This window comes from Crocodylus porosus, unplaced genomic scaffold, assembly GCF_001723895.1.
Source record: "Crocodylus porosus isolate Cpor-Errol unplaced genomic scaffold, CroPor_comp1, whole genome shotgun sequence".
Taxonomy (NCBI): Eukaryota; Metazoa; Chordata; order Crocodylia; family Crocodylidae; genus Crocodylus; species Crocodylus porosus.
Window position 1 is genome coordinate 3,582,454 of NW_017728944.1, and position 25,103 is coordinate 3,607,556.

The 25,103-nt window shown below is 42.4% G+C and overlaps 1 protein-coding gene across 1 annotated transcript in view; it reads right to left on the reverse strand.

Moving 5' to 3' along the window:
• Positions 1-10,165, reverse strand: part of LOC109320327 (keratin, type I cytoskeletal 10-like) — a 19,617-nt gene extending 9,452 nt beyond the window's left edge. Inside the window, exons 1-7 of the mRNA XM_019550376.1 lie at positions 9,498-10,165; positions 8,166-8,248; positions 7,182-7,338; positions 6,088-6,249; positions 5,540-5,665; positions 5,096-5,322; positions 3,735-4,225 (exon numbers count right to left, since the gene is read on the reverse strand). Coding sequence (XP_019405921.1) covers positions 3,735-4,225; positions 5,096-5,322; positions 5,540-5,665; positions 6,088-6,249; positions 7,182-7,338; positions 8,166-8,248; positions 9,498-9,674 — 1,423 coding nt within the window. The 5' untranslated portion in view covers positions 9,675-10,165. The remainder of the gene's footprint in view (positions 1-3,734; positions 4,226-5,095; positions 5,323-5,539; positions 5,666-6,087; positions 6,250-7,181; positions 7,339-8,165; positions 8,249-9,497) is intronic.
• Between the last annotated feature and the right edge of the window lie 14,938 nt (positions 10,166-25,103).

Below are 25,103 nucleotides of genomic sequence, written 5' to 3' on the forward strand. Positions count from 1 at the left end.
ACTAGCTGCTTCACACAGGCTTAATATTTATCCTATAAGAGACTAAAGAAGTGAGGGTCCGTGTGGGTAAAACAGAATCTGTTTGGGTCCAAGTCACTTTGGGGAAGGATGATTAAAAAAGACCCACTGTGTAGTACTGACGGAGTGCTGGCTGGGAATCTGCTTACAGACCCAGATTTGTATAGAGGACACTGTAATGTAATTATTATTGGGAATTCTATAGTTATAGGAGCTTCTAATGTCCCAGATTTGAGAATAAATGTTATTTATAACAGCAGGGCCAATGAGAGTTTGTTTTATGCTTGCTTTTATATGAAACAAGGACATTAAAGAAGGACTGGTTACAGAAAATATCTTTGGATTAGGTAATCATGGGTTGATTTACTTGCATTAAATAGGTCAGTAACTCAGATTTTGGATTTAAAAAGGGAAAAACTTGATAAACTAACAGAACTTCTTAGTAAAATCACTTGGGCTGAGGAGTTCATGAGCTGAAATGTAGAAGAAGTCTGGATTTTCTTCAAGTCAAAGAGCTAAAATTATCAGGATTTTATTTCCAAAGCAAGAAGGAAAATTGTAGGAAGGGATGTAATATCTAACCAGATGCATAATCACAACAAGGAGCATATTAAGAATAAACAGAGAACTAGACTATATACAATAGGAAAAAGATTGATCAGCAAAGAAAGTTATGTTTTATGAGGCAAGTCATGCAAGAATAAAGTGAGAAATGTCAAAAGTTAAGCTAAATGTAATATTCTTGCAAAGGATAGTAAATCTCTGCCCCCCATCCCCTCCCAGCCCCCCGGTCCAAAGATTCTTCAATCATTCAAATGAGAAGAGAACAAGAAAACAGAGATTGAAGGGAACAGGGATGAAATGAAGATTAAAGAGAATCTAGAAGGGCCTCAAGCTAAATGAATGTGTCATCTTAGTTTTCTGTCAGGAAAATGATGTTCATGAGATGAGGCAAATACAGATTGGATAATGGGAGCAAGGGCATAGAAATGAACCTCAGCCAAGGTGGAAGGAAATTTCAAGGAGCTTAACGCCCTCGGAAAGAACTGGCATGTGAAATGATAGGTTCAGTGGCAAGCATCAGATCAGGTTCTTTATCATATGGTTGGAGAACAGCATGTATAAAGCCTCCGCCTAAGAGAGGAACAAGTAAGTGAGCTAAGGAACTAGAGGCCAGTCAGTCTAACCTTAACAGTTTGTGAGTAGGCTTTGCAGAATTCATTTTTTAAAATATAGTCTAGATAGCAAAAATCAATGTCTATTTTTAAGCATTTGTTTTGATTTTTATCCATTTATGTTATCAGGAGTGTACAGAATTGGGGAATTTTTTTATTTTTATTAATATAAATTTTTCAGGATTGCATGAGGTTAGGGGTGTAAGACAATTTAGTAATGACAGTATACAGTAAACAGCTTTATAAAATTATGTCAAAATATGAAAAATAAACATCCATAAATTAATACATCATACACGTTTCATAAATTATTCTTTTCATTTATCCAGAAAGAGCCAGGTGGGCAAGAACAAGAAGAGGAGGTCAGTGGCGCTCCCAGAGCTCTGGGAACACCAGGAGAGGTGGCAGCTGCTCTCTGCTGCCCCAGTACGTAGCCAGCCCTGCCCAGGCACAAGCCTGCTGCCACCAGGCTGGAGCTTTGAATGCTCTCTCCTCTTCCCCCTCACACATACTGTAGCTGATGCAACCAGGGAGGAAATATTACCATCAATGTTCGAATCATATGAAGGGAACAGCTCCTGGAATAGAATTTTTCTGACACAAAGGGGATTTTTTATATAGCTTTCTGTTCCTTTTAACTAGTGCAGGAGTTTTCAACATGTTTTGGTTGGGGTACCCTTGGTGGCTGGTTGGGAAGCAGGGAGTCCCTTGACAGCAGGTCGATGAGCAGGGAGGGAGGGAGTCCCACACGCAGCACGCGGCAGGAAAACCATTAGTGCAGCCGGCTTCTCCACACCACTGCCGCGTACCCCCTTGAACCATACAAAGTACCCCCAGGTGTATGCGTACCACCAGTTCAATACCTCAAAACTAGTGGATGTCCATGCTATCACATCTTTGTGTCTGCGGGTCAAAGAAGTGCCATATTTAATGTAAAACTAGCTTCCCTCAACTTTCTCTTCCCCTTCCTATAGGTATTCATTTTGTGTTGTTTATTTGACAGAAATGTTATTCTGGTCCCAAGATTTATCTAGTCATAATGGAGTGACATGATTCCTGAATCTGAAAGGTCTTCTTTATGAAAAAAACACACCCATCCCAATACATGTTATGGGGGAAGGTGGCTGGGTATTTACGGCTGAACTGTATGCCCACAAAAAAGCATTAAAAAATACTTCCCAAACACAGGTTCCTGGTTGCATTAGACAGAAATAAAGTTTTATTAGAGAATTTTTTCACCAAAAAGTAGATTACTGTGCATGGTACAGTTTAACTCAAATATCAACGATTGAACCCATAGAGCATTGCAAATAGAAAGGGCAGGAGTGTGACAGGCAGGAAGGTGGCCCATCTCAGCAGCTGTGATGGGCCTCTTGGGACAGATTGCAGTAGCAGTGCTAAGTAACGCTTCGGAGCTTTTCTCCTTATTCTTTGTTCAGGCATGCCGAGAATGTAGACAACACGCTTTAACTTTCTCTCTGAACAATACTGAGTTGGAGGATCATTGGTATCTCTAGTTAGGATTTTATTCCATACCCTGTTGAGAGATGGAGGGCACCATTCATTAATTTAGCAATGCAATAAAACCACATTGACAACAAAAAATTGGACAAAAAAAAAGGGAATTGGGGAAATTGGTAGGTTGGTTGTCAATATTGCAGAAGCTTACAAAAGTATCCCAGAACTAAGAAAAAAATGGTATTTTGGGGGTGGTCTTGAGAGCATGGAAGAGCTGGAAAAAAGGTTGTAATTATACTTAAGTGTTATTTCAGCAAAACTATGCTGCATGATATTCATTTACACCATCTATTAAAATAAAAAGGAAGCAAATATGCACATCTAAGGGGACAGATTGATTTTTGGTTTTCATAGCATAAGAATATGAATGCATTTTATTTTAGAAGACAGCCCATGAATCCACCGTGCATTGAAGCATCTTCAAAAGGTTCTGCCTTAACGTCACTTTTCTTCTCCCCGGGGCTCCCCCTCCCTGTCTTCTGCCTGCATTTGCCTATTTTTTCCTATTACCTTTCATTTCTTCTCCCTTCGTTTTGTCTCAGAAAAGCTCCCTCCCCCATTCATCTTTGATCCGAGGTCCATTTTTCATACTCTACGTCTTGGCTTGCAGTGGCATCAGGAACAACTGGGAGTCAAAGAGCACTCCCAAATTTAATACACCCCCCCATAACAGCTGTAGAAACCTCCCTTCTGTGTCCTAAAGATCCCAACTGACCATTGTTACAAAGACCATGTTCAGACTGAACTTCCACCAGATGGGTTTCCAGGATACCCAGTTAATGGCAGAGTCTCATTATATTTGGAATTAAGAGTGAAACAGCTGTCTATAAATCACACTGCAGCCCTAATTATCTCAAGGTTTTCCTCCCCGTCTGTCCCTCCAATTGACAAAGAAAGGGGTAAAATAGACATGTGAAGAGTCCCCTGCCAGTGATCCTTTCAGCCCAATGAGATAATTGGCACATGGTCAAAATTAATCAGAAAGGGACAAAGGAAACAATTGAACAGTATAATAACCCTTACCATGGCTTTCTCCACCACTCTTGTCAGACTTGGAGTGAGAAGATGAGGAGATGCCATGGGAAGATGAAGAGTAGGAGTGGGAATATCCGCCACCACTACCACTTCCTGAAATTCTAGTTCCTCCTCCACCACCTCCTCCTATTCCTCCCCCTGAAATACCAGAGGAGCCACCACCTCCACTACCACCTCCTCCTCCTATTCCACCACCTCCGATGCTGCCCCCTTCCATGCCTCCTCCAGTGCTGCCCCCTCCTATGCCTCCTCCCATGCTGCCCCCTCCAATGCTGCCCCCTCTTATGCCCCCTCCCATGCTGCCCCCTCTTATGCCTCCTCCCATGCTGCCCCCTCCAGTGCTGCCCCCTCTCATGCCTCCTCCCATGCTGCTTCCTCCAAGGCCACCCCCTCCTGTGCTACCACCTCCACCTATGCTCCCTCCTCTCATTCCTCCAGAAGAATAGCCACCACCACCTCCTCTTCCTCCTTGTTGGTTTCTGTGAAAGAAGAAAGATAAAAGTGATTAAAACCACACTATCACTTCATAAAAGGAAAACAATTCAGTGAGGATACACAAAAGCCTGGCCAGCATCCCCCTACTTTTCCTCACCTAGCCCCCTCACCCTGTAGGGTCAGCACAGAGAAAGATGCTGTGACATATCCATGTCTCCTTGGACTATGCATCCTTAGGTTGAATTTACCTGGAGCTGCCTTTCCCATGGTCTGACTGGCTAGGAAATACCTTGCCATATTGGGTCCTGAATTCTGAGGCTCAGTCTAGTGTGTCAACCGTTTCCAAATTGGAAAGGCACAAAAGCCAACTCCTTTTATTATTTGTGTTAGGACATAGGTCAAGACTAAACAAAACAGGCCAATTGCTTCAGAGAAAATAAGGAACAGCCTGAACCTTCGCTAGGGCCTTTCAGGGTGAAACTTCTGTGACAGTCTGGAGAAATGTGGTTATTGTCAAGCTGCAATCTTTTTCAATTTCACTGTGTCCTTCCTGGTCCTTTTTGGAAGCAGAAATGCCCGAATAATGCCAGGAAGACTCTTTACATGGCCCTGTCTGTGCAGCCCAAAGTAGGTAGCGTGGAACTTCTGAAATACGTTCCTGTTCCAGTTCCGAAAACCAGGATGGCCCGACACTTTCAGGACCATCCCCAACAACTCTTCAAATCTCACAATGATTGCTCAGTATAGCCAAATGAGCCCTATTTTTATGCAGATGTTGTGGCTGTAGAATCTGGTTTGCCAGCCCTGCCCCCTGAGTTTGTTTTTATGTTGTCGCTAAGTTTGCTGCAATTTACACTCACAATTGACAGCGTTAATGCTTCTGGAAATCATCCAACTCTCAGTCATTTACATACCCAATGTCTTGTTGTCCTTCCTCCAGCAGTGCCTGGTATCGAGCTATCTCCTGTTCCAGGCGAGTCTTGATGCCAAGTAGCATCTTGTACTCCTCGTTCTGACTCTCCATTTCACATCGGATACTGGCCAGTTCTTCTTCCACAGGGATGATCATGTTCTGGATCTGTTGCAGCTGCATGCTATAACGGTTTTCTGTGTCTTCCAAGTTGGACTGCAAAGACTGCAACTAAAAAATGAAAAGAATAGACAGCTTGTGGGCATGTAGCAAATCTTAGCTCCCTTTGATGCACAAAGCAGTACTTTTCCATAATGAAAGGGAGAAGTCCTTTATAGCCTCTCTCCATTTACACAAAGAATGCTTGAAATAACTGCTGTCTTATCATTCCAGTAACTCATGTGTCCTCTGTCTTTTATGAGAAGCAAAGAAAATGGAAATGTCATACCATACTGAGATGAGACTGAAGCTCAATTTCCAGTGTCTGATAGTCACGTCTCAGCTCTGAGACCTGTTGATTGCTTGATTCTATTTCCTGACCGCTGCTATGGACTTGCTGATTAACTTCTTCCATCTGAAAAATGTAAATACAGAATGAAAGTTTTTTTATTTATAGTTACAGTGAATTTTTTTTTTATTATAAAGCCATCTAGAAAAGCAGTGGATATAACTAGGGAAGTTGCAACATGGGGTAGACTTCATAATTTTTCTATGCACGACTCTGTCAAATCACCACCAGCCAGCTTGTAATTCCCCTTGTTGTCTTAATACAGGGGCTCCACATAATACTAACCTTAAGTTTACCTTAAGCCTAGCTTGCAGCAAACTCCATCATTCCAGCCCTGAGCAGCTTATACTAAACCATCCAGATAATTTGCAGATGATCATCATTGGGTAATAAATACATAATTAGCCTCCCCCACTGATTGCATATATGATAAAGTAGGTCAAGTCTTTTTGTGGGAAAGATAATTATGTATAAATACTGTAATTTACCTTTGTTTCATACCATCTTTCCACCTCTTTACGGTTGCTTTCAATGATCTGTTCATATTCACGTCGCATTTCATTTAGTTTTTCTGTCAGATTACTGCCAGGGGTAGCATTGACCTCCACATTGACATCACCACCAGACTGTGACTGCAGTCCTTTCATTTCCTGCAATGAAAGTGAAATCCCCAGGGTAAATGCCTCATTGTGAAGTCATACCTGCAGTCATCTTCCTCATCTCTGGAGACTGTTCTCCCACTGCCAACATCACTCTTTCTTATGAGGCCTTTATTTACATCTTACAAGATCTTCTCAATCATGTACCAAGAGTGGAGATTTCCATCAAGCAACACTGAGGCATCACAGATTGTTTGGCTCTACCTCTGCCTCCTGATGGATTTTGTGAATGCTGTGGGTATGTACATGTTCATTCATATGCCCTAGTTACTGCACATTAAGTTTAGTACTTGGTTAATCAAGTAGCAATTCAATGCACAGTAACTCACATTACTGTGCAGTAGAGCCAGAACAAGGGAGAGTGGGGCTGGTAATGCTTACTGTGCAGTAAGCTAATAACACTACACAGTAGCATATTAGCATGGTTTTCGACCAGCACATTACTGAACAGCATTACAAGGTTACTGCACAGTAAGAGTTTATGAGCAGACACACCCTAAATGTAGGTTGCACTTTGCAGTAGTCATCTTTTGCATTATGACCCACAAGAAATATTTGCAGTGACTCCCACTAAAGGACAACTGTCATGGATAGCTCCTTTGCTTATTGCATCTGTTTTTTATTCCATAGTTTTGACAAAAGAATTGAACAAAAGGAATGATCTCCACTCATTTCTTCATGTGGTCTTATATTCAAAGTGGTCTTAACCTAACCTCCCCTTTGCCAATCCAGATACATGCCAGCTCAAGTCAGTGAGAGCTACGAGCACGTAACATCTCTGAAAACTGGAACCAGAATGCCTGAAGTTGGACAACTAGAGTCAGTGGCCAACTTTTAGTTGTTCTTATTCAAGAAAGTCCATGGAGAAATGTCTTACCAGGGTATTTTACCTAGTTACTGTTTCAAGGTCGGAGGGATCTTACCTCTTCATGGTTCTTTTTTAGAGAAATATGTTCCTCCCTCAGGGACTCATATTGTGCCTCCAGATCAGACCTGGCTAAGGTCAGTTCGTCTAACAAGGGGCGTAAGCCATTAATATCACCCTCCACATTCTGGCGGAGATTGAGTTCAGTTTCATACCTGAACCACAAAGAGAAAAGATAATAAAAGCAATGCTGGAGTGCTCAATTTAGTAGCAATGACATAATCTTTATGAATGAGACATCTTCATCAGTTCATCCTTTTCTGCATTATTTTAATCTTTTTGTTTAATTCTTAATACATTAGCCCTAACTCTCTTTGCACATACACTGATTTTTACATTGTTTTAATCCAGTTGGCTTCAGTAGAATCATTCCTTCACTTGTCCGAGTGGAGGAGGCTCATGCCCACAGCACTCCCTGACCACCAGGCCTATTGGTACAATCAAGAAACAAGGTTTGCTTGTAATGTCTTATTGGACTGAATTTGTAGATGGGATAAATATGGATGTCATACTTGAAGATCATGCAAGTGATATGTATCTTAAGAAAACACTTTTCTCTCAGGCTTTTACATGTTCCCCCTCAATGTATACATAACAAAGGTATCACCTTCCAGTCTCTCCTGTCCTCAGAAGCAATTCTTCAAAGTGTTTTTGTTTTTATCACTTTCAAATCACAAAAGTTATCCTAACACCATTGAAACCAGTGAAGTTTCATCAATTTATATCATCTGAACTCTGAACCTAAATCACAAGTAGCTGCTCGGAAATGTAAGCAAAGTTTAGAGGCAGGGAATTTAAATCTTGGAAGGTTCACTTTCAATGGAAATCTAATAAAAAGCTAAAAGTTCTTAAAGTGATAATTTTTCCAACAACTGTCTTTCAGTATGGTCAATAGTAAGACACTCCATGGTTTCATGCAGGCAGATGTGAGGGGAAAAAGACACAAGAAAATGGGGTTGACATGTTGGAGAGACATACTCACTTCAGTCTAAAGTCATCAGCAGTCATCCTAGTGTTATCAATGTCCAGAAGGCTCTTGTTACAATCCACAGTTGCAGAAACAATCTGAAAAAGAGGTGAGAGATGATATTCATCCCTGTGGCTCCTTCAGACTGACATAGAGAAAGAAGGAATAAACCAGGACACATATATGGATTCCTTAATAACACTATCCATAGCAATGCTGTGCAGGAACGCTGAGAGAGAGTAAAATCTGAAATGCAAGACATGCTTTCATGTCTGCTACAAGGCAAATGGTATATTGTACATGCATATCAGTATTGACAGGTGCGTGTATTAATCAAGCTTTTGCTAGCATGTATGATTTGCAAATGCATCATAGTATAACCACTATATCTTGTTCAAAAGAATGGTTAAACAAGACCCCTATATCCCCCAAAGTAAGGCAAAAAATGTTTACCAACAGCTGCATTCAGATTTCATAGGTTTCATAGGCATTAGGGCTGGAAGGGACCTCGTAAGATAATTGGGTCCAGCCCCCTGCCCCAGGGGCAGGAAGTCAGCTAGGGTCAAAGGATCCCAGCAAGATAAGCGTCGAAGTGTTTCTTAGAAGTGTCCAGAGTAGGTGCTTCCACCACCTCAGGGGGGAGTCTGCTCCAGGCCTTGGGGGCTCAGACAGTAAAGAAGCTTTTCCTTATGTCCAACCTAAAACAGTCTTGCAGGAGTCCGTGACTGTATGACCTTGTCATCTCTTGGGGTGCTCTGGCATTCCCCCAGATTCTGATGCACGCCCCATATGTACTTATAGGCTGCCATCAGTGAGAGTTACTGGAATCTTCAGCGTGGCTGAGATAGCTAACTGGCTGTGATTGTTTTCTTAATTAATAGGGCTAAGAACCTACAGCACACATCTTGGCTTATTTTCCACACTTGGAAAGGTCTGTAACCATCTAAAGCTCAGTGTTGGCCATCCACATTGCTGGCAAAGTCACTACCTCATATCCCATGGAAGGAGAGAGGCATTCATTTGTAGCAGCACAGAGAGTCAGTGGAGTTGGGTCCAGCCCCACAAAAACATGCAAGCCAGCCGAGCTGTGCAAGTGCATCACACTTAAGGTTGGCAGCTCTTGGTAATATCTGATTTGTGGAGTCTTCCAGAGTCAGGGTAATAGGAAAACACATCCCTTAATCTGAACATTTCTTAATATTTTAGAGTTTGTTCAAGCACCGTAGGATTTGTTGAATATTGTACCTGCTATCTCCTGAGACATCTGAGCCTGGTCTCAAAAAAAAATCCCTTATGATGCTTAGAGTTTGTGGGTTTTAAAAAAAAAGAAAAAGAAAAAGCTCCTACCTGATTGTGAAGGTCTTCAATTGGTCCAATATAGTGGCTGTAGTCCCTTCCACCTTGAGGACCGTGCTTCTGATACCACTCCCTGATTAGACGTTCAAGGTTAGTGTTTTCTTCCTCCAAACATCGCACCTTGTCCAAGTAAGATGCCAGGCGATCGTTAAGGTTCTGCATGGTCATCTTTTCATTGTTGGAAAGGAGGCCAGTATCATCACCACCAAAACTACCGCCACCAAATCCACCACCACTAAAGCCTCCGCCACTAAATCCACCACCACTAAAGCCACCACCACCACTAAATCCACCACCACTAAAGCCACCACTGCCACCAAAACCACATGGACCAGGGCCACCTCCATAACCACCACCAAATCCTGCACCACCACCTCCAAATCCTCCAGCACCACCACCAAATCCCCCACAGATACCACCACCACTTGATCCAAAGCTTCCCCCACTTATTCGCCCTCCATAACTGGAACGGCTAATCCTTCCGCAACTGCCACCGCTAAATCCCCCTCCATAACTGCTCCTAGAACCTCCACCACTATAGCTTCTCCCCGAGAAGCCTCCTCCACCACCGCTTCTTCCAGAGGAAGTATATTTTCTAGTGGAGACTGAGCTGTACCCAGTCCTTGCATCTCCTCCACCACCACCGCCGCCACCGCCACCGCCACCACCCCCACCACCACCACCACCACCACCACTACTGCTAATAATTCTAGAAGAGCTATATGAAGACTTAGTGCCACTGCTCATAATGGCAGAAGTTAAGAGTCTAGCCTAAAGCCCAAGTTTAGTAGCACAGCCTGGTAAGGACTCAGACTGCAAACTCTCGTTCCAATGAGATTCTATTTATACCTTGCACAGTGGGCGTCTCCTTCAAGGTGTTTCTTTCCCCCAGGGCATTTGCAACCTGTGTGTGTTTAAGATGAACCATGTGAGTTCACTTGGGTGGCCCTGTGTTAATTTGGATCTTTCTGTGTTACATAGTGCATTGCCTCATCCCACGTATGTCCACTTCATTAAGGCAAGAAGCCCTCCACAATACAAAGCACTATACTGATGGCATCATCTGAGGGAAAAGGTTATTTTTCTTAGCTCCTAGTTCCCTATATGAAAAACAGAAAATGAGCCCTAAATCCCTCACACTTAGGTTGGATATCTTTTGATTATCCATGTTGTTGTTTCTCATTATTGCAGTTATCCCCTGAAAATGTTCTTTTTTTATATTTACATTTTCTACACACTCCATCTCTTTTTTTCTGTTCAATTTTTTGCCTCACTGGACAAATCCTGCAATATACTCATATTAATAAGTGTGTTTAACTTGTCTATTTAATTTGTGCTTTTCCTCCAAGACTCTCAGTACCAAAAGGTAATATTGTAAACATGAGAAAAAGATTCCAAGCAATACATCAAGACTGTTTTTAAAATGAGCAAATTTATTTAATGAAGAACACTATACAGAAATACATGAAATAGTACTGAGAACTTCACAGAGTGAGCTATTGCCATTTCCTTTTAGCAAAGAGTTCTTACATGTGAAATCACAACAAAATCACTTGTACTATAGTTTTACTGTAGCTTTTACAGTAGTGAAATGAAAAGCTATGGTAAGTCAAAGGATGTGTCCTAAACCACAGTCATGTGACTTGCTGTTCATTGATGAATTAATCTTTGTCATAACAGAAAACTCAGCCCCACTGCAGCCTCTTTACACCATTATGGCAGCTAAGTTCTTGTGAGATTTTTTCAGCCTATCTTTGCATAAATTGGAGGTTTCATTAGTTTTGGTCAACAAACCTGCCCTCCTTCCCCCCGTGTTGCTTACTTGAAAGCAACCACTAAATCTTCTGTGATTCACCAATAAGTTGTTTTTGTCATAAAGCTCACCAGAAATTGCTGTGGCTTGGCAGCTTGTAGCATTCTTGAGAATACCAGAATGTATTTTTTACAGAATTGGTCTTTACAATCTGTGATATTTTGTTATGACCTCTGTAGGAAGTGGGAATGTGAAAATTAGCAATTGGTGTGGTCATGATATTTTCACTCCCTCCTCTCTCCCCCATCATGCACTCCTGCAATGAGTGCAGAGGGGCACAAAGTATTACTTTGATTGCAGTTTATGCAACTTCTTTACCAAAGCTCACTCTTCATGATTTTATCTTGACATTTGATATGCACAATAGTTTCAAGGTTATGAAATAACCTAAGCCTTTTTGATGAGGTGATAACTTGTCCTTTTTTGGCAGCTGTAGTGTAAGGTGGCATCACTTTTGCAGACTGAACATAGGTTTCAGTCTTTAGTGGGCTATCCTGAAGTTGGCTGTATGGAAGATCCAATTTGCCATATGCAATATATCTTTTTTAATGTTTCTTTTTAATTCAGGTAGCGTATTTTTGGTCAGTGAGGGCCCTGTTTCACAAAGTTCATCCAAGGTAAGTTAAATATTTTGTCACACTGAGTTTCCCATCACCAGTTCTGGTGATATGCCTTACATATGCTTTTCTAGCCACAGTCTAATCCATAATTTCTGTGGGTTTAGAGGATGATAATAACCTGGAAGTCCTCTAGTGTGTGCTGGAAGTCCTCTAGTGTGTGTGCAACAAGAAAACAAACATAATGAAGCTGTCAGATAACCTGCTTGCTTACGTTTAGGATAGCTTTTGGCATGATCAAATTAAATAACCTGTATCTCTTCCTCTTTTCTACTATTATTTATACAATGCCTTTTTAGATGGATGTCTGTTTCCAGAAGGTAAGCAGTTCAGGTAAAGACTTGTTTTATTCCATGCTTGTTAAAGGTTTGCTATGCATAGGGATCCATAAAATAATAAAATGATAATAAGTATTATAAACATTTTAAAACATGGTGTATGAAAATGGATGGATTAAAAAATGAAAGTGGGACTTTTTAAATCTAAATGAGACTTTTATTTCAATAGGTTTTTCTTTATAAAGCAAACTGGTTGAAAAATTCATTGGAAATGATGACAACTTATAACAAAACCTACATGTGCTATAATGTATTAATATAATTTGAATTACATAAACAAAATAATAAATCAGTGCATATTTGCTGCCAAAGTTTTAGAGTTAGACAGGTCACTGGATAACTGCCTAGAATGTATGTTTGCTAACATGACCGATCAGCTTTCAGCCCTGGTAGCAATTCCTGCACTTGCAGAAAAAAAAATTATTAACATCATTTCAGTTTGTTCAGTTTATTAAAGTTCAATAACTGGTTCATTTAAAGTTGAGAAAATGTTTGGGGAATTGAAAAGACAAGACAGCTTATTTTCCAGTTTGAGGCGATTAAAAATTATGTGGGACTCCAGAGAAGCAGAGCTCTGCTGCGTCATAACTTTTGAGGGATATGGTGACTAGAAATAATTTATTCCGTTTAATAAGCCAGGTACATACAAAACATGTTTTGATAAACTTTGTCTTCTATCGCTAGTACATTTAATATAGTCTTATTTAGCTAATAAAAACAATTTCTGAAACCTGGACTTTTTTGTAGTTTTAACTGAATTCCAATTTCTATCCAAAAGCAGGCTGTGACTAAACACATGGGGGGAAATAAGCATCTAGTAAATAAGAAATATCGTTCCCAATTTTTAATAAAATGTGAACATTCAAAATCTGAATAAAAGTTCGTTAAGCTAAGTTACCTGAGTGCACATGCATCATACCGTTATCACCAAATAAGTAGCAAATTCAGTGTGAAGTTATGCTTAGTTGCAGATCAGCATATATTTATGGTTACCAACCTGTGAGATTTAGCCTTTCTTTAGGAAAAATAACAAATGAAAAGAGGAATTAAATCAAGGTTTCATATTTGTTGATTTAAATCAGTGGTTTAAACCACTTGGTTTAATTCTATGCACTCTGTTTAACATATTTTAACTCTTTTGCCATTGCAGAGAAATATAAAATTGATACATAAAACTATCTAGACATTCTGTAATTTCATAATAAATATTTTAATATAATTACAAAAGACTCAAATGCTGAGTTTTTAAATCTTCAAATAAGACCTGCAAAATTCTGTCCCATGTTAAGGGTATGCTAGTTAGACTCAGAAAATTATTTATTCTCCTTTTAATCAGAGGCATAACTGGACACAAGACTGCCCTGTGCCCCCAGCGGTGTAGAGTGTGGTGTCAGTGTCTTCACTACCAGCAGTGGGGCTGAGCTGACACTGCAGTTGTTGCTATGTTTGTGCATACCCAAGGTTCAGTGTCCAAGTCTGGTGCCCGGGTCATCCGTCCACCCCGCCCACACCCTCCATCCATCCCCCACCCCACCTGCTACTAATTCTAATACTTCAATATTCTCATCAATTCTGTATATAGATGGGAAAAACATGTGAACTTATGTTCCAAGAGCATCAGTAGCTTCCAAATGCTATGCTTGTGAGGCTTTCATTTTTTTCCTTCAGAGATGCTATTATTTCATGAGCATTGTCACCAGTTCAGTCATACTACTTTCTTTATGGGCTCGCCATGTTCCTGCAATTTTTCCCCCAAGCTATATTGTTCACGTCATATAATTGATATTGTCAGGAAATGTCATTGCTCAGGTATATATCTTCAGGACTTAAGACACTGGGAGGATGCCGATCAATTTTTGAAGTAGGATAGCAGTTTTAGTTGGATATCAAGTGCTTCATACTTAACTCTGTAATTATGACATTGTCTGTTTGTCTACATACATAGCTTCTCTCTAGTAGCTTTGCTCACCATTGTTTCTAAGAAGCACGTGCTAAAATAATAAATTAGGTACCAATTATAGAATCACAGGGGAAAAGGATGGGAAGGAAGGGACCTCAGGAGGTCATCTAGGTCCAACTGCCTGCTTCAGGCAGCATCCACCCTGACTAACCTGTTTTAGGCAAATGTTTGTCTAACCAGCCTCTAAAAACTTCTGCTGATGGAGATTCCACAGCCTCTCTACATAACCTGTGCCAGTGTTTAGCAGATTACCTCTTATTTTGTCCCTTGTGGGTGCCGTGAATGCATTTACATTGTTGGTGTTGCCATTACATTTTGGGCTTAGGAGGAAGTGTGAACACAGACTTTTAAGTTTCAGATGATCTTCAAGCAAAATGCGCCTGGTTTTTTCCCCCCATTGTTTTTTTCCCATTGGTTACTGAGTGGTTACACTCACCCAGTCACTGTTCAGTGATTAGCTCTGTTAGCCTCTTATAGGTCACTGAAATTAGCCAAAATGGGGGAGCTAACAGCAGTTGGCAGTCTTTTGATAGCTTCACCTAATTAGCTGTACAATTTCACCTTTCTCTCATTACTATTAGTTGTAGTAGGGACAGTGTACAGTATGTTGTGTTTACTCAATTAGGAAACAAGTTTTTTCCTCCCCATTTTAACATGGGGGGAAAAGCCCCTTGCCTTATAGTCGAGCATGAGGTGGCAGGGTGCAGGGGTTGGGGCTGGAGCTGCAGCTGCTGCCTGTCCCTACTGCCTCTGCACACCCAGTGACTTCTCCCCGCCAGCCTCCAGGTCTCCCACCCTGCACAGCTTCTCCACCTCTCACCTCCTCTGCCACACTCCTTCCTTTTGTTCTGTGCTAGCAGGCTCCATCCTCACAGCATGGAGTATGGAGAATGTGCTCCAGCCTGGCCCTGTAGCAGCAGTGTTGGCTCCATGCTACTGCTACAGGGTTGAACTGGAGCCATGCCCTTGTCTGCATCAGGGATGGCGTCTGTTGGCATGGATTAAAGGTAAGGTATGTGTAGGTGGTGGGGAGGGGGCGGTTACAGGGTCAGCCAAAGGGGGTTTTTGGAGCAGGAGAGGGGAGGAATGGTGGGGAAGACTCCAGCCTACAGGAGACAAGAGCATCTTGGAGCTGGAAAGACGAGCTGGGGGCTAGGGAAGAAGGATCAGGGCATCCTGAGGCTATGGTGGGGAGGGGAGGCTCAGGGACAAGCTGTCTGCCTCTCACTGCCTGCCCCACCATCTCCACCATGCCTTCCCCCTACCACCTATCCCCCTACTGCCTTTCCCCACTGAGCCCTCCATTGCCTTCCCCCTTACAGTCCCCCTTCCTCCCCTATCATTTGAACCCCTACTGCCTCCCCCACCACCTGCCCTATTATTGGTTTCCTCATCACCTCTCCCCCCCACTGCCTGCAGTAGTGAGGGGGACAAATTTAAGATGATCCTCCAATAATTAGATTCCATACATGGAGCATTATAATCATTTATAATTTTTTTTGTGTAGAATCTAATTATTGGTGGGTGGTCTTAAATTTAGGATTTCCATGTATTCAGGTAAATATGGTACTAAAGCTCACAAGTTTTTACATTAAACTAGAAACTGAGAGGTCATATAATCACTTATTTATTCATACAGCTGGTCAATTTTTTTTTGCAAGCATTATGCCTTTTCATACAAAGAACCCACCAAAAGGCATGATAGTACTAATTTATTGCCTTCATTGAATCAATTAAATCTAGCTGCATGTGAAGGATGTAAAGTGCAGTTCGTTTATCTGATTTGTTCTTTTCCTTTTCCACAGGTCGCACTGGTACATGACACAAGACTGGTGAACATCAGTATGAAGCCAGCCAGCCAGAACCACTTGTATATTTTACCATGCTTTGAGGCAGTCCCCCTAGGCAGTCGATGGATCCTGATGAATTTGATTGAAAAATATCTCAATTTTGTACCTGTCCACCAGAAAACTAACAGTGTACCCTCAAATCCAGTCTCCATCTGATAACATGGGACTAACTTTGAAGACAATTTGGCAAATGTATTTGACAGTCTCTTGCATAGCAGTTGTTACCTGAGACTTTTTCATGAAAAAAACTGTGAAATCATGATAATTTCCAGAGGCATTTATTCTGATATTCTAAATAAAGGTATGTGGTCAGAAATCAGCCATCAAATCCCTAAGCAACCCAGGTCCCATACTCCTAAATATGGAAGGAAAACCATTAGAAAACACATAATCAAGAGGTGTGATTTAAAAAAAGTAAGTGTATCCATTTATCATAAAAAACAAAGACCCCCCTTTTTCCCTCCAGTAATCTAGGAAGGTGGTGGCTTTCTCTGCAGTAGCTTCTCACAGGAAATTGCCCTGTATGGTTGCACATGCGTTGACAAATTAGACAAACCCAAAGTATAATGAGATTAATTAAATTCCTGTCCAGGCAACCTTAAATTTACTAATGAAACTATATTTACTATTTCAATCACAAAAAAAGTAATTACTCAGAGACTGAAGAATTATTCAAGCCCAATGTGCTTTTAGTGTATGTGCTAATTATTCCCCCAGGTTGTTTTGAAGATCTTGCTCCTACATACTTTGCAATAAGCTGCCTAGAGAAAGAAGCACCAGATAGAGCTTGTAAATTGCAACATTTGATGCTCATAAAATTAAGGCTGACAATGCTGATTAAAATCATGCATAATATATATGCAGATCCAGCGCAAGGTTTGCAATCTGGTTCTGTCAAACTAGCCAAATTTCATTTATACCACCTTCTCCATTTCCAATTATAATGCTTCACTCAGCTCTACACATGTATCACCCTTCTCACCACCAATAGGTCCTTCTTCAGTTCTGGGCCCGCATATAGCTTTGCTTCACTACCCCTGCTTTTCAGGTTTGGACTCCTAGGTTCTCTCTACACATGGAACCCCCAGGCCTAGGGGGTCGTGGCTTCCATGATCTCCCAGTCTTGGGAAGATTATGGCTGCCATGATCCCCCAGCGCTGGGGGTGCATGGGACAAGCCTACAGCTTGGGGCCCCTCAACTGAGGGGGCTCCCAACCCTGGGAATTTGCTTTTTGCTGGTTCAAGGGGAGCCTGAGATCAGGCATGGCAGGAAGTGTGATTGTATGACTTGCATATTAGATCCCATGGTACCTTTAGCTGCAAATGCAAAGCAGGTCATACTATCACTCTACCAGTGTACTTGAATTCTAACCCAAAGCACCTGTTCCTATTTAGACATGATAAAGCATGCATGCACACAAGCACTCATGCATGTATGCACTTACATTGTTTTAAAGAGGATAAAGAGCTCTTTTAGGGACTATAAAGCAATTAACATTTATAGCTTCATCCTTAACCGGATTCCCTCCTCTAGACAGATATCAGTGATGTCATAATTAGCTGGGTATTCTCTCTGGATGCCATTGGTTAAAACAAATTTATACAGTGAAAAATGTATCTTTAGTACAATTGCTGCAGAACAACTACAGCTGTGGAATCCTATAATAACGTGTGAGACCAGGTGAGGACTTAAAGTAAAGAGAAAAGTAGAGCAGTATGTTGCATAATACTATTAGTCATAACTGGCATTCAGATAATACTGTCTGTCCTGAAGGAGTAAAGAATTTTTTGCAAACCACATAATATTTTACGTACACTAATTAAAGCTATAAAGATTAATGCATTTGTATTATTACATAATTAACTGCAACTTACAGTGTATTCATTTTCATTAAATTTCACTTCATGCTCTTATATATAAGTTTGCTATGTACTAAATGTAAGCATTTAATTAGTTCACTACGTGAGTGTCAAGGGGTTCTCCTGCCAGTACATTCAGCTCTATAAGTTACACTCAGAGCTGGATTTACGGAAAATGGTATCCTGGACAAACTTGTATTTTGGTATGGCCCCGGTGCCTCCCCTTGGCACTCTCCACCCATCACCCCCCGAAGTCAGCGGTGCTGCTGCAGACAGAGGCAGATGAGCAGAGGCAAGTGGCACAGTCCAGCAGGGAGGTGAAGCCACCTGCACTACCTGACCTGGCTCTTCCTCAGCAGCAATTGGAGGCTAGGGGGTGGGCTGGGCTGGGCACTGCTCCTCCTGTCTAAGGCAGGGATTGGCCGGGGCAGTGTGGGGTGGGGCAGGGGAGGAGTGCTGGTCTCTATGTGTAGTGTATAGTGCCTGCTAACCACAGTGCCCTAAGCAGTTGCCCACATAGCTCACCCCTAAGGCCAGCTCAAGTTATGCTCCACTTTTTGACACACAGCTCTCCTTCATGAGAAAGTGCCTTCTGCCAACCATCATCTGAGGAATTGGCAGATACTTTGGTGAAGATAGAAAGGACAGATTTTGTTTTGAGCTGCATGCTTTTTTGAGAGAAGATGAAGAATCAGGAAGGCAAACTTTCCAGAAAGGTAGTATCATAGCAGCAGAGAAGCAGCCCCTTGTCATAGAATAACTAGGACTTTAGGTAGAATTAAGGCCTCCTGACCTGCTGCCGTCTGGCTGTTATTGCAGAGCCAGGGCTCTGGTGATAACTTGAAGATCACGTGGCCCTTATAAAAGCCAATGAAAAGAAGAGCTTCAGGGAATAGGCAAGTTCCTTTAGGAGAGTCTGGAGCAGAAGAGAATGCAAAGCTGTAGTTGATATGTTGAATATGTATTAAATAGGTTTATTTTGAAGAAATAAAATTGAGTCAGAGGAAAAGGGAGTGAAATTTGCTGATTGTCACCAGTGAGTTATTCCACAAGCTTATGCCTCTGAAAGGAGAGAGTTGGAAACTGAAAGGAGGACAAAAATAAGTAGGGAAAGAACAAACAGGTTTAAAGGAAGAGCCAACTCCATGGAGACAGAAGGTATCTGTCATTGAAAGGCTTTGAAAGAAGGGAGAGTGATTTTGCAATAGGTGCTTACCAAACTGCTGATGGGTTTACTTGCACATTAGTATGAGATGATTAACAATGCTTACCTTAGCATTTAAACAGGACTTCACAGGTACTAATCAAATCCTTACTACGCTGGAATGGGATAGGGAAGAAAAAAAATAGTGGTGGGGAGTTAAGATGGGGAAGTTGGCCTCATAGTTTGACAGACTGAGCAATAAACTGAGTTATTGGAACAGATCCAGTTAGAGCTCAGATGTTCAAAACCCCCATTTCAGGATTAACCCCTAAATCAGTGCTTTTCCTTCAGGAGGAAACATCTTATTTGAAGAGAAAAAAAAATCAAACCTCAAAGTCTGTTGTAAAACTAAAAGTAAAGAAATGTAGCAATGCATAGCCTGCCACACTCATTTTGTATGTGCAATTTTAGGAGGTGACAGATTGGAAAGTTGAGCTACAGCTAACAGCATTAAGTTCAATATGGACAAATGCAAGGGGCTGTACCTCAGGAGGAATAATCAAGAATCCAAATATAAAGTGAGTGATACCACCTGTCCAGTGAATAAAGGACTTAGGAGTCTTGGTTGGCCACAGACTCAATGTGAATCTGCAGTGTGATGCAGCTGCTCAAAATTGTGAATGCAGATTTAGGATGCATCTGTTGGCACTGGATTTATGACCCAGATACCTTGTTCTAGGCGGATCCAAACCCTTGGACTGATCAGGGCTTCTCCATTTGACAACAGGCAAATTTTATTGATACAGTGATAGCAGATAACAATAATGCAGGTAAGGCAAACAATTCTATATCTACCAGTCCTAGGGCTGTCATGGAAGATGCATCTGGCCAGGATGCAAGCTTCACCCTGGGGTTCTGTCTTGTATGTCAAATGTCAGCACCCTGGAGATTGAGGCCCACTGCACCCGTCCCCCCTTTATCTCTGTTATTGATCAGTATGGTACATGCCTTCAGTTTCCCAGCCTGTGTATCTCCTGTATCTCCTGCCTTCAGACACAGTGGGCCTTGAATGGAACTTTGTCATAAACAGGCTTGAAACCAGCTAACCCTTGCTATCCCCTGGATCATTGTTCTAATGCAACATCTACTTTATCTACAAGCCAGTTTCCAAAAACAAACCTCTAAATATCATTTTCTAGCCATCAATCCCCTCCTTGAAGGTCTTACTCCTTCACATCATAAATAGATCATAATCAAGGGAATTACCTAGAATGTTCATTGGGGTTGCGGGTAGAACCTCCACCAGTCATTCTGGGAAAAAAGAGTGACAGCATTCATGATCAGGGGCTCCAATGGGCTGGACACTATGACGAACACTTAACCATTGTTTGAATGTCACCCATACCCTCTCTGGCTCAGCCTTTTGCCTCAGCATTCCCTAACTCGGCAACTGTGTTCTAGCCAATCAGGTTTAAGCAGGCCTTGCATATTGGGGCTGGGGAATGTATTGCCCAAGATGACTATTACACCTTTTACTCAGCATTTCAGGTAGCATTTCACTCAGTAATCAATGCCTTATCGTATTGTCAAGGTGGTTGTTTAGATCAGATAAACATACCATGGTCAGAAACCTTGGGGACCAAACATGTTCCCGGCAATTTTACCCCTCTTGTACAATGGGCAATATTTTCCTTGTCATCCTAAATGGATACTTAGTGCCATTGTAGCACCACCAGTGCCCCTCGTTCTGCAAGAACCTGTAGAAACGCCAAGGGTCAGGCCTTTCCTGTGCAAACAGTATGCTTCATTTCCATCAGAATGCCACCATTCTACTTCTTGTTCTAGATCTTTACACAAATCCCAGGAATTAATAAAGCTACACTGTTTTACTATTTCTACTATAAAAAGCTTAAAATACATATCTGGCACAAGCAAAGGAAAACAAGCAAAACAAACAAACAAAAGATGACAATAAAAACAAATAGTCAATCCAGCCTTCTCAATCTTTGGCATGGATAAACTCTTTGAGGCCCTGGAAGCAATGCTCCACATAATACACCATTTTCCATAGCCACTTTGTAGATATTCCATAGCCTATAAAGATGTTCTGTTTTATATTTCATTGTTTAGCATAGTTAATATCACAACCACTTATAGCAATATTATTGCACAAACACAGCCAAACAAGCCAAACACAACTAAGCTTAATTCTTCTCTGTACCAAACAAACTTCCTGATGCTTCAGCAGTGGTCCACATCCTGCAAAACATAAAAACAAAAAAAGGAGGGGCTCAACCCCCTTTAGGTTAGTTTAGGTCATGGAATCACATTTGAAACTATGGCTGGATTTGTTTACAATGGACCTTGGCCCTTGCCATGCTAGTGCTCATCCACAGATTCCCCTTCCAGCTCCTTGGAGAGGCTGCTTGTTCAGCAGCCTTTTCTTCTCAAAGTGACAGGTGTCCAAGGTGCACCCTGCCACACATCTTACCTCTTTTGCCTCGACCAAGGGTTTTTCTGTCAGGGTATGCTCCCCCTGGCCTTCTCCCATGACAGGATGACCCTCAAGGCAGTGGGAGCTAGGGTTTTCAGGTGCCCTATGCTCACCTTTCCGTGAGGTGGCAACATGGGGCATTTTCTAGAGACTACCCTGCCACAAGTAGCTCTGCCATGTTAACCAGTCCCAGGAGGGTTTATTTTCCATGTCTTACCCAGAACCAATCTCCAGGCTCTCCTGCCCTGGTCATCTTCAGTCCTCATAGGCACAGTCTCTCACTTTTGGGCTTCCTGGCCCCTTCACACTCGGGCTGTGGCTACACAAAGAATCATAGAAAATTAGGGTTGGAAGGGACCCTAAGATGTCATCTAGTCCAACTCCCTGCTCAAAGCAGAACCACCCATAACTAGATCATCCCAGTCAAAGCTTTGTCTAGCCAGGTTTCGAAAACCTCCAAGGATGCAGATTCCATCACTTCTCTGGGTAACCTGTTCCAGTGTTTTACTACCCTCCTAGTGAGAAAATTCTTCCTACTATCTACACTTCTCTTGCTACAACTTGAAACCACTGCTCCTTGTTCTGTCATCTGCCACCACTGAGAACAGTCTATCTCCATCCTCTTTTGAACCCCCACTTCAGGTAGCTGAAGCCTGCTATTAAGGCCCCTCTCAGTCTCCTCTTCTTTAGACTAAATAAGTCCAGTTCTCTCAGTCTTTCCTCATAACTCATGTCCCCCTGCCTGCCCCCTCACCATTTTTGTTGCCCTCCACTGAACTCCCTCCAATTTGTCCACATATTTTTTTTAGTGGGGGGCCCAAACTGAACACAGTACTCCAAATGTGCCCTCACCAGTGCTGAATAGAGGGGAATAACTACTACCCTTGACCTACTGGCAACACACCTACCAATGCAGCCCGGTATGTTGTTAGCCTTCTTGGCAACAAAGGCACACTGTTGGCTCATATTCAGCTTATTGTCCATTGTAACCCCCAGGACCTTTTCTGCAGAGCTGCTGCCGAGCCAGTCAGCCCCTGGCCTGTACTGGTGCATGGGATTGTTCCATCCTAAATGCAGGACTTTGCATTTGTCCTTGTTGAGCCTTGTGAGATTTCTTTTGGCCCATTTCTCCAATTTGTCTAAGTCACTCTGAATCCTAGCCCTACCCTCTAGCATATCTACTACTCCTCCCAGCTTGGTAGCATCTGCAGACTTGCTGAGGGTGTACTCTATGCCATCTTCCAGGTCATTGATGAAGACATTGAACAAAACTGTTCTCAAAGAAGCCAGTTCCAAAAACCAAACCTCTAAATATTATTTTCTAGTCATCAGCCAGAAGCATTAGGTTCCTGGTTAAACGGTCTTGCCCCCTCTACGAAGGATCAGATTGATCACCGTACTTGGGTTAGGAAGGACTTTTCTCCCTGGTCAGACTGGTATGGACTATGGGGGTTCTGGTCTTCCTCTTGTAGTGGGGGACATGGCCCTTTACCCAGAATCTCTTGAGTATATGGATAGAACCCAGAGGATGGTGGTTGACGGGAGCCAATCGTCTTGGTGTGCTGTGACTAGTGGGGTCCCACAAGGCCCTGTCCTAGGGCCTATACTGTTTAACATCTACATCAATGATGTGGACATTGGTGTCAGAAGCGGACTGGCCAAGTTTGCCGATGACACCAAACCCTGGGGTAAAGCATCCACACCTGAGGGCAGGAGGGTGATCCAGGTGGATCTGGACAGATTCATGAAATGGGAGGACGAGAACCTGATGGTGTTCAACGTCAAAAAATGCGAGGTTCTCCACCTTGGGAGGAAAAACCTGCACCATACTTATAGGCTCGGTAGTGCTATGCTGGTTAGCACTACAGATGAAAGGGACATGGAGGTCATGGCTGACCACAAGATGAACATGAGCCTTCAGTGTGATGCTGTGGCTAGTAAAGTGAGCAAAACACTGGCTTGCATCCACAGATACTTCTCAAGCAAATCCCAGGACATCATTCTCCCTCTGTACTCGGCCTTGGTGAGGCCACAGCTGGAGTACTGCGTCCAGTTTTGGGCTCCGCAATTCAAAAAGGATGTGGAGAAGCTTGAGAGAGTCCAGGAGAGCCACATGCATGATCAGAGGTTAGGAAAACAGACCTTATGATGAGAGGCTGAGAGCAATGGGGCTATTCAGCCTGGAAAAGCGCAGGCTCAGGGGTGACCTATAAGCTTATCAGGGGTGCTCATCAGGATCTGGGGGAACGACTGTTCACCAGAGACCCCCAAGGGATGACAAGATCGAACAGTCACAAACTCCACTGTGACTGGTTCAGGCTGGACATAAGAAAGAACTTCTTCACTGTCCGGGCCCCCAAGGTTTGGAACAGACTTCCTCCTGAGGTGGTTCAAGCACCCACTTTGAACGCCTTCAAAACACATTTGTGTGCTTATGTTGCTGGGATCCTATGATCCCTGCTGACTTCCTGCCCCTGGGGCAGGGGGCTGGACTCAGTGATCCTTCCAGCCCAAATTTCTATGAAATCTATGTCTATATATTGACAACATTTCATAGGAGGACATTGGCTGCCATGGTTTGATTTACTTGTGGCAGGGTAGGGCATTAGGTCTGTGTTGTGTCAAGGTTGACAGTTTATATTAGAGTTTATATTATGAATTGTATAGGATGGTTTGGATAGGAATGATCATGCCTCAGGCAGGGGGCTGGACTAGCTCTAGGGGTCCTTTCCAAGCCTACATCCCTATGATTCTACTCAACCTTGGAGTGCAAGGGTATACAGGGAATCTGATGCTAAGAAAAGGACACTGGGACAGGACCTGGGTAAAACTACTCCAACTTATACTAGAGTCATAACTGGGCAGTTTTGTGCCTTTGGCAGCAGCAACCAAAAGAGCAGCTGCAGTAGCTATATTTTGCAGCCCTCTGCATTTAATGACCAGAGCTGGTGCCCTGGTCACTTTTGTTCCCTTTAGTCACGCTACTGACTACTATGTTTGACCTCTCAAACTGTGAGAGTTTTGACTGCCCTGAAGTTATTCTGAAAATGTATTTTTTTTCACTTTAGAATTACAATAAAATTGTTGACACCTCTCAGCCACTCCAATTTCCTTTGGTGAGCCTAGTGAGGTCCCAATTCACCAGCTAAAGCATTTCACTAGATTAGAGGCTGCACTACTCTAGTCTGAACAGGCTGGGGTTTGCCTACAAATGATGTAGGGTTTGCAGAGTGCAGGAGTGGAGGAATGAAAACATTGAAAGAGAAATGCATAAATGCTCATTTCAGCTTAGGGAGGCAAAAGATAATGTATGGATTACAATAGGTGTAGGTGTATAGACAAGCTCAGGTTCAAGGGCTCTTCTGAGCTAACACCCATTAGAGACGGAAGAGGCCAGAGCCAAGAAAGCTTGTTAGTTTTTTGTTTTTCTCAAGGTGAAAAACATTTGTCTTATTCACATGCAATGCAAACAGGTCCCAGCCCCTAGTGCTATCAAAGCCTGAACCATGACTGAATATATC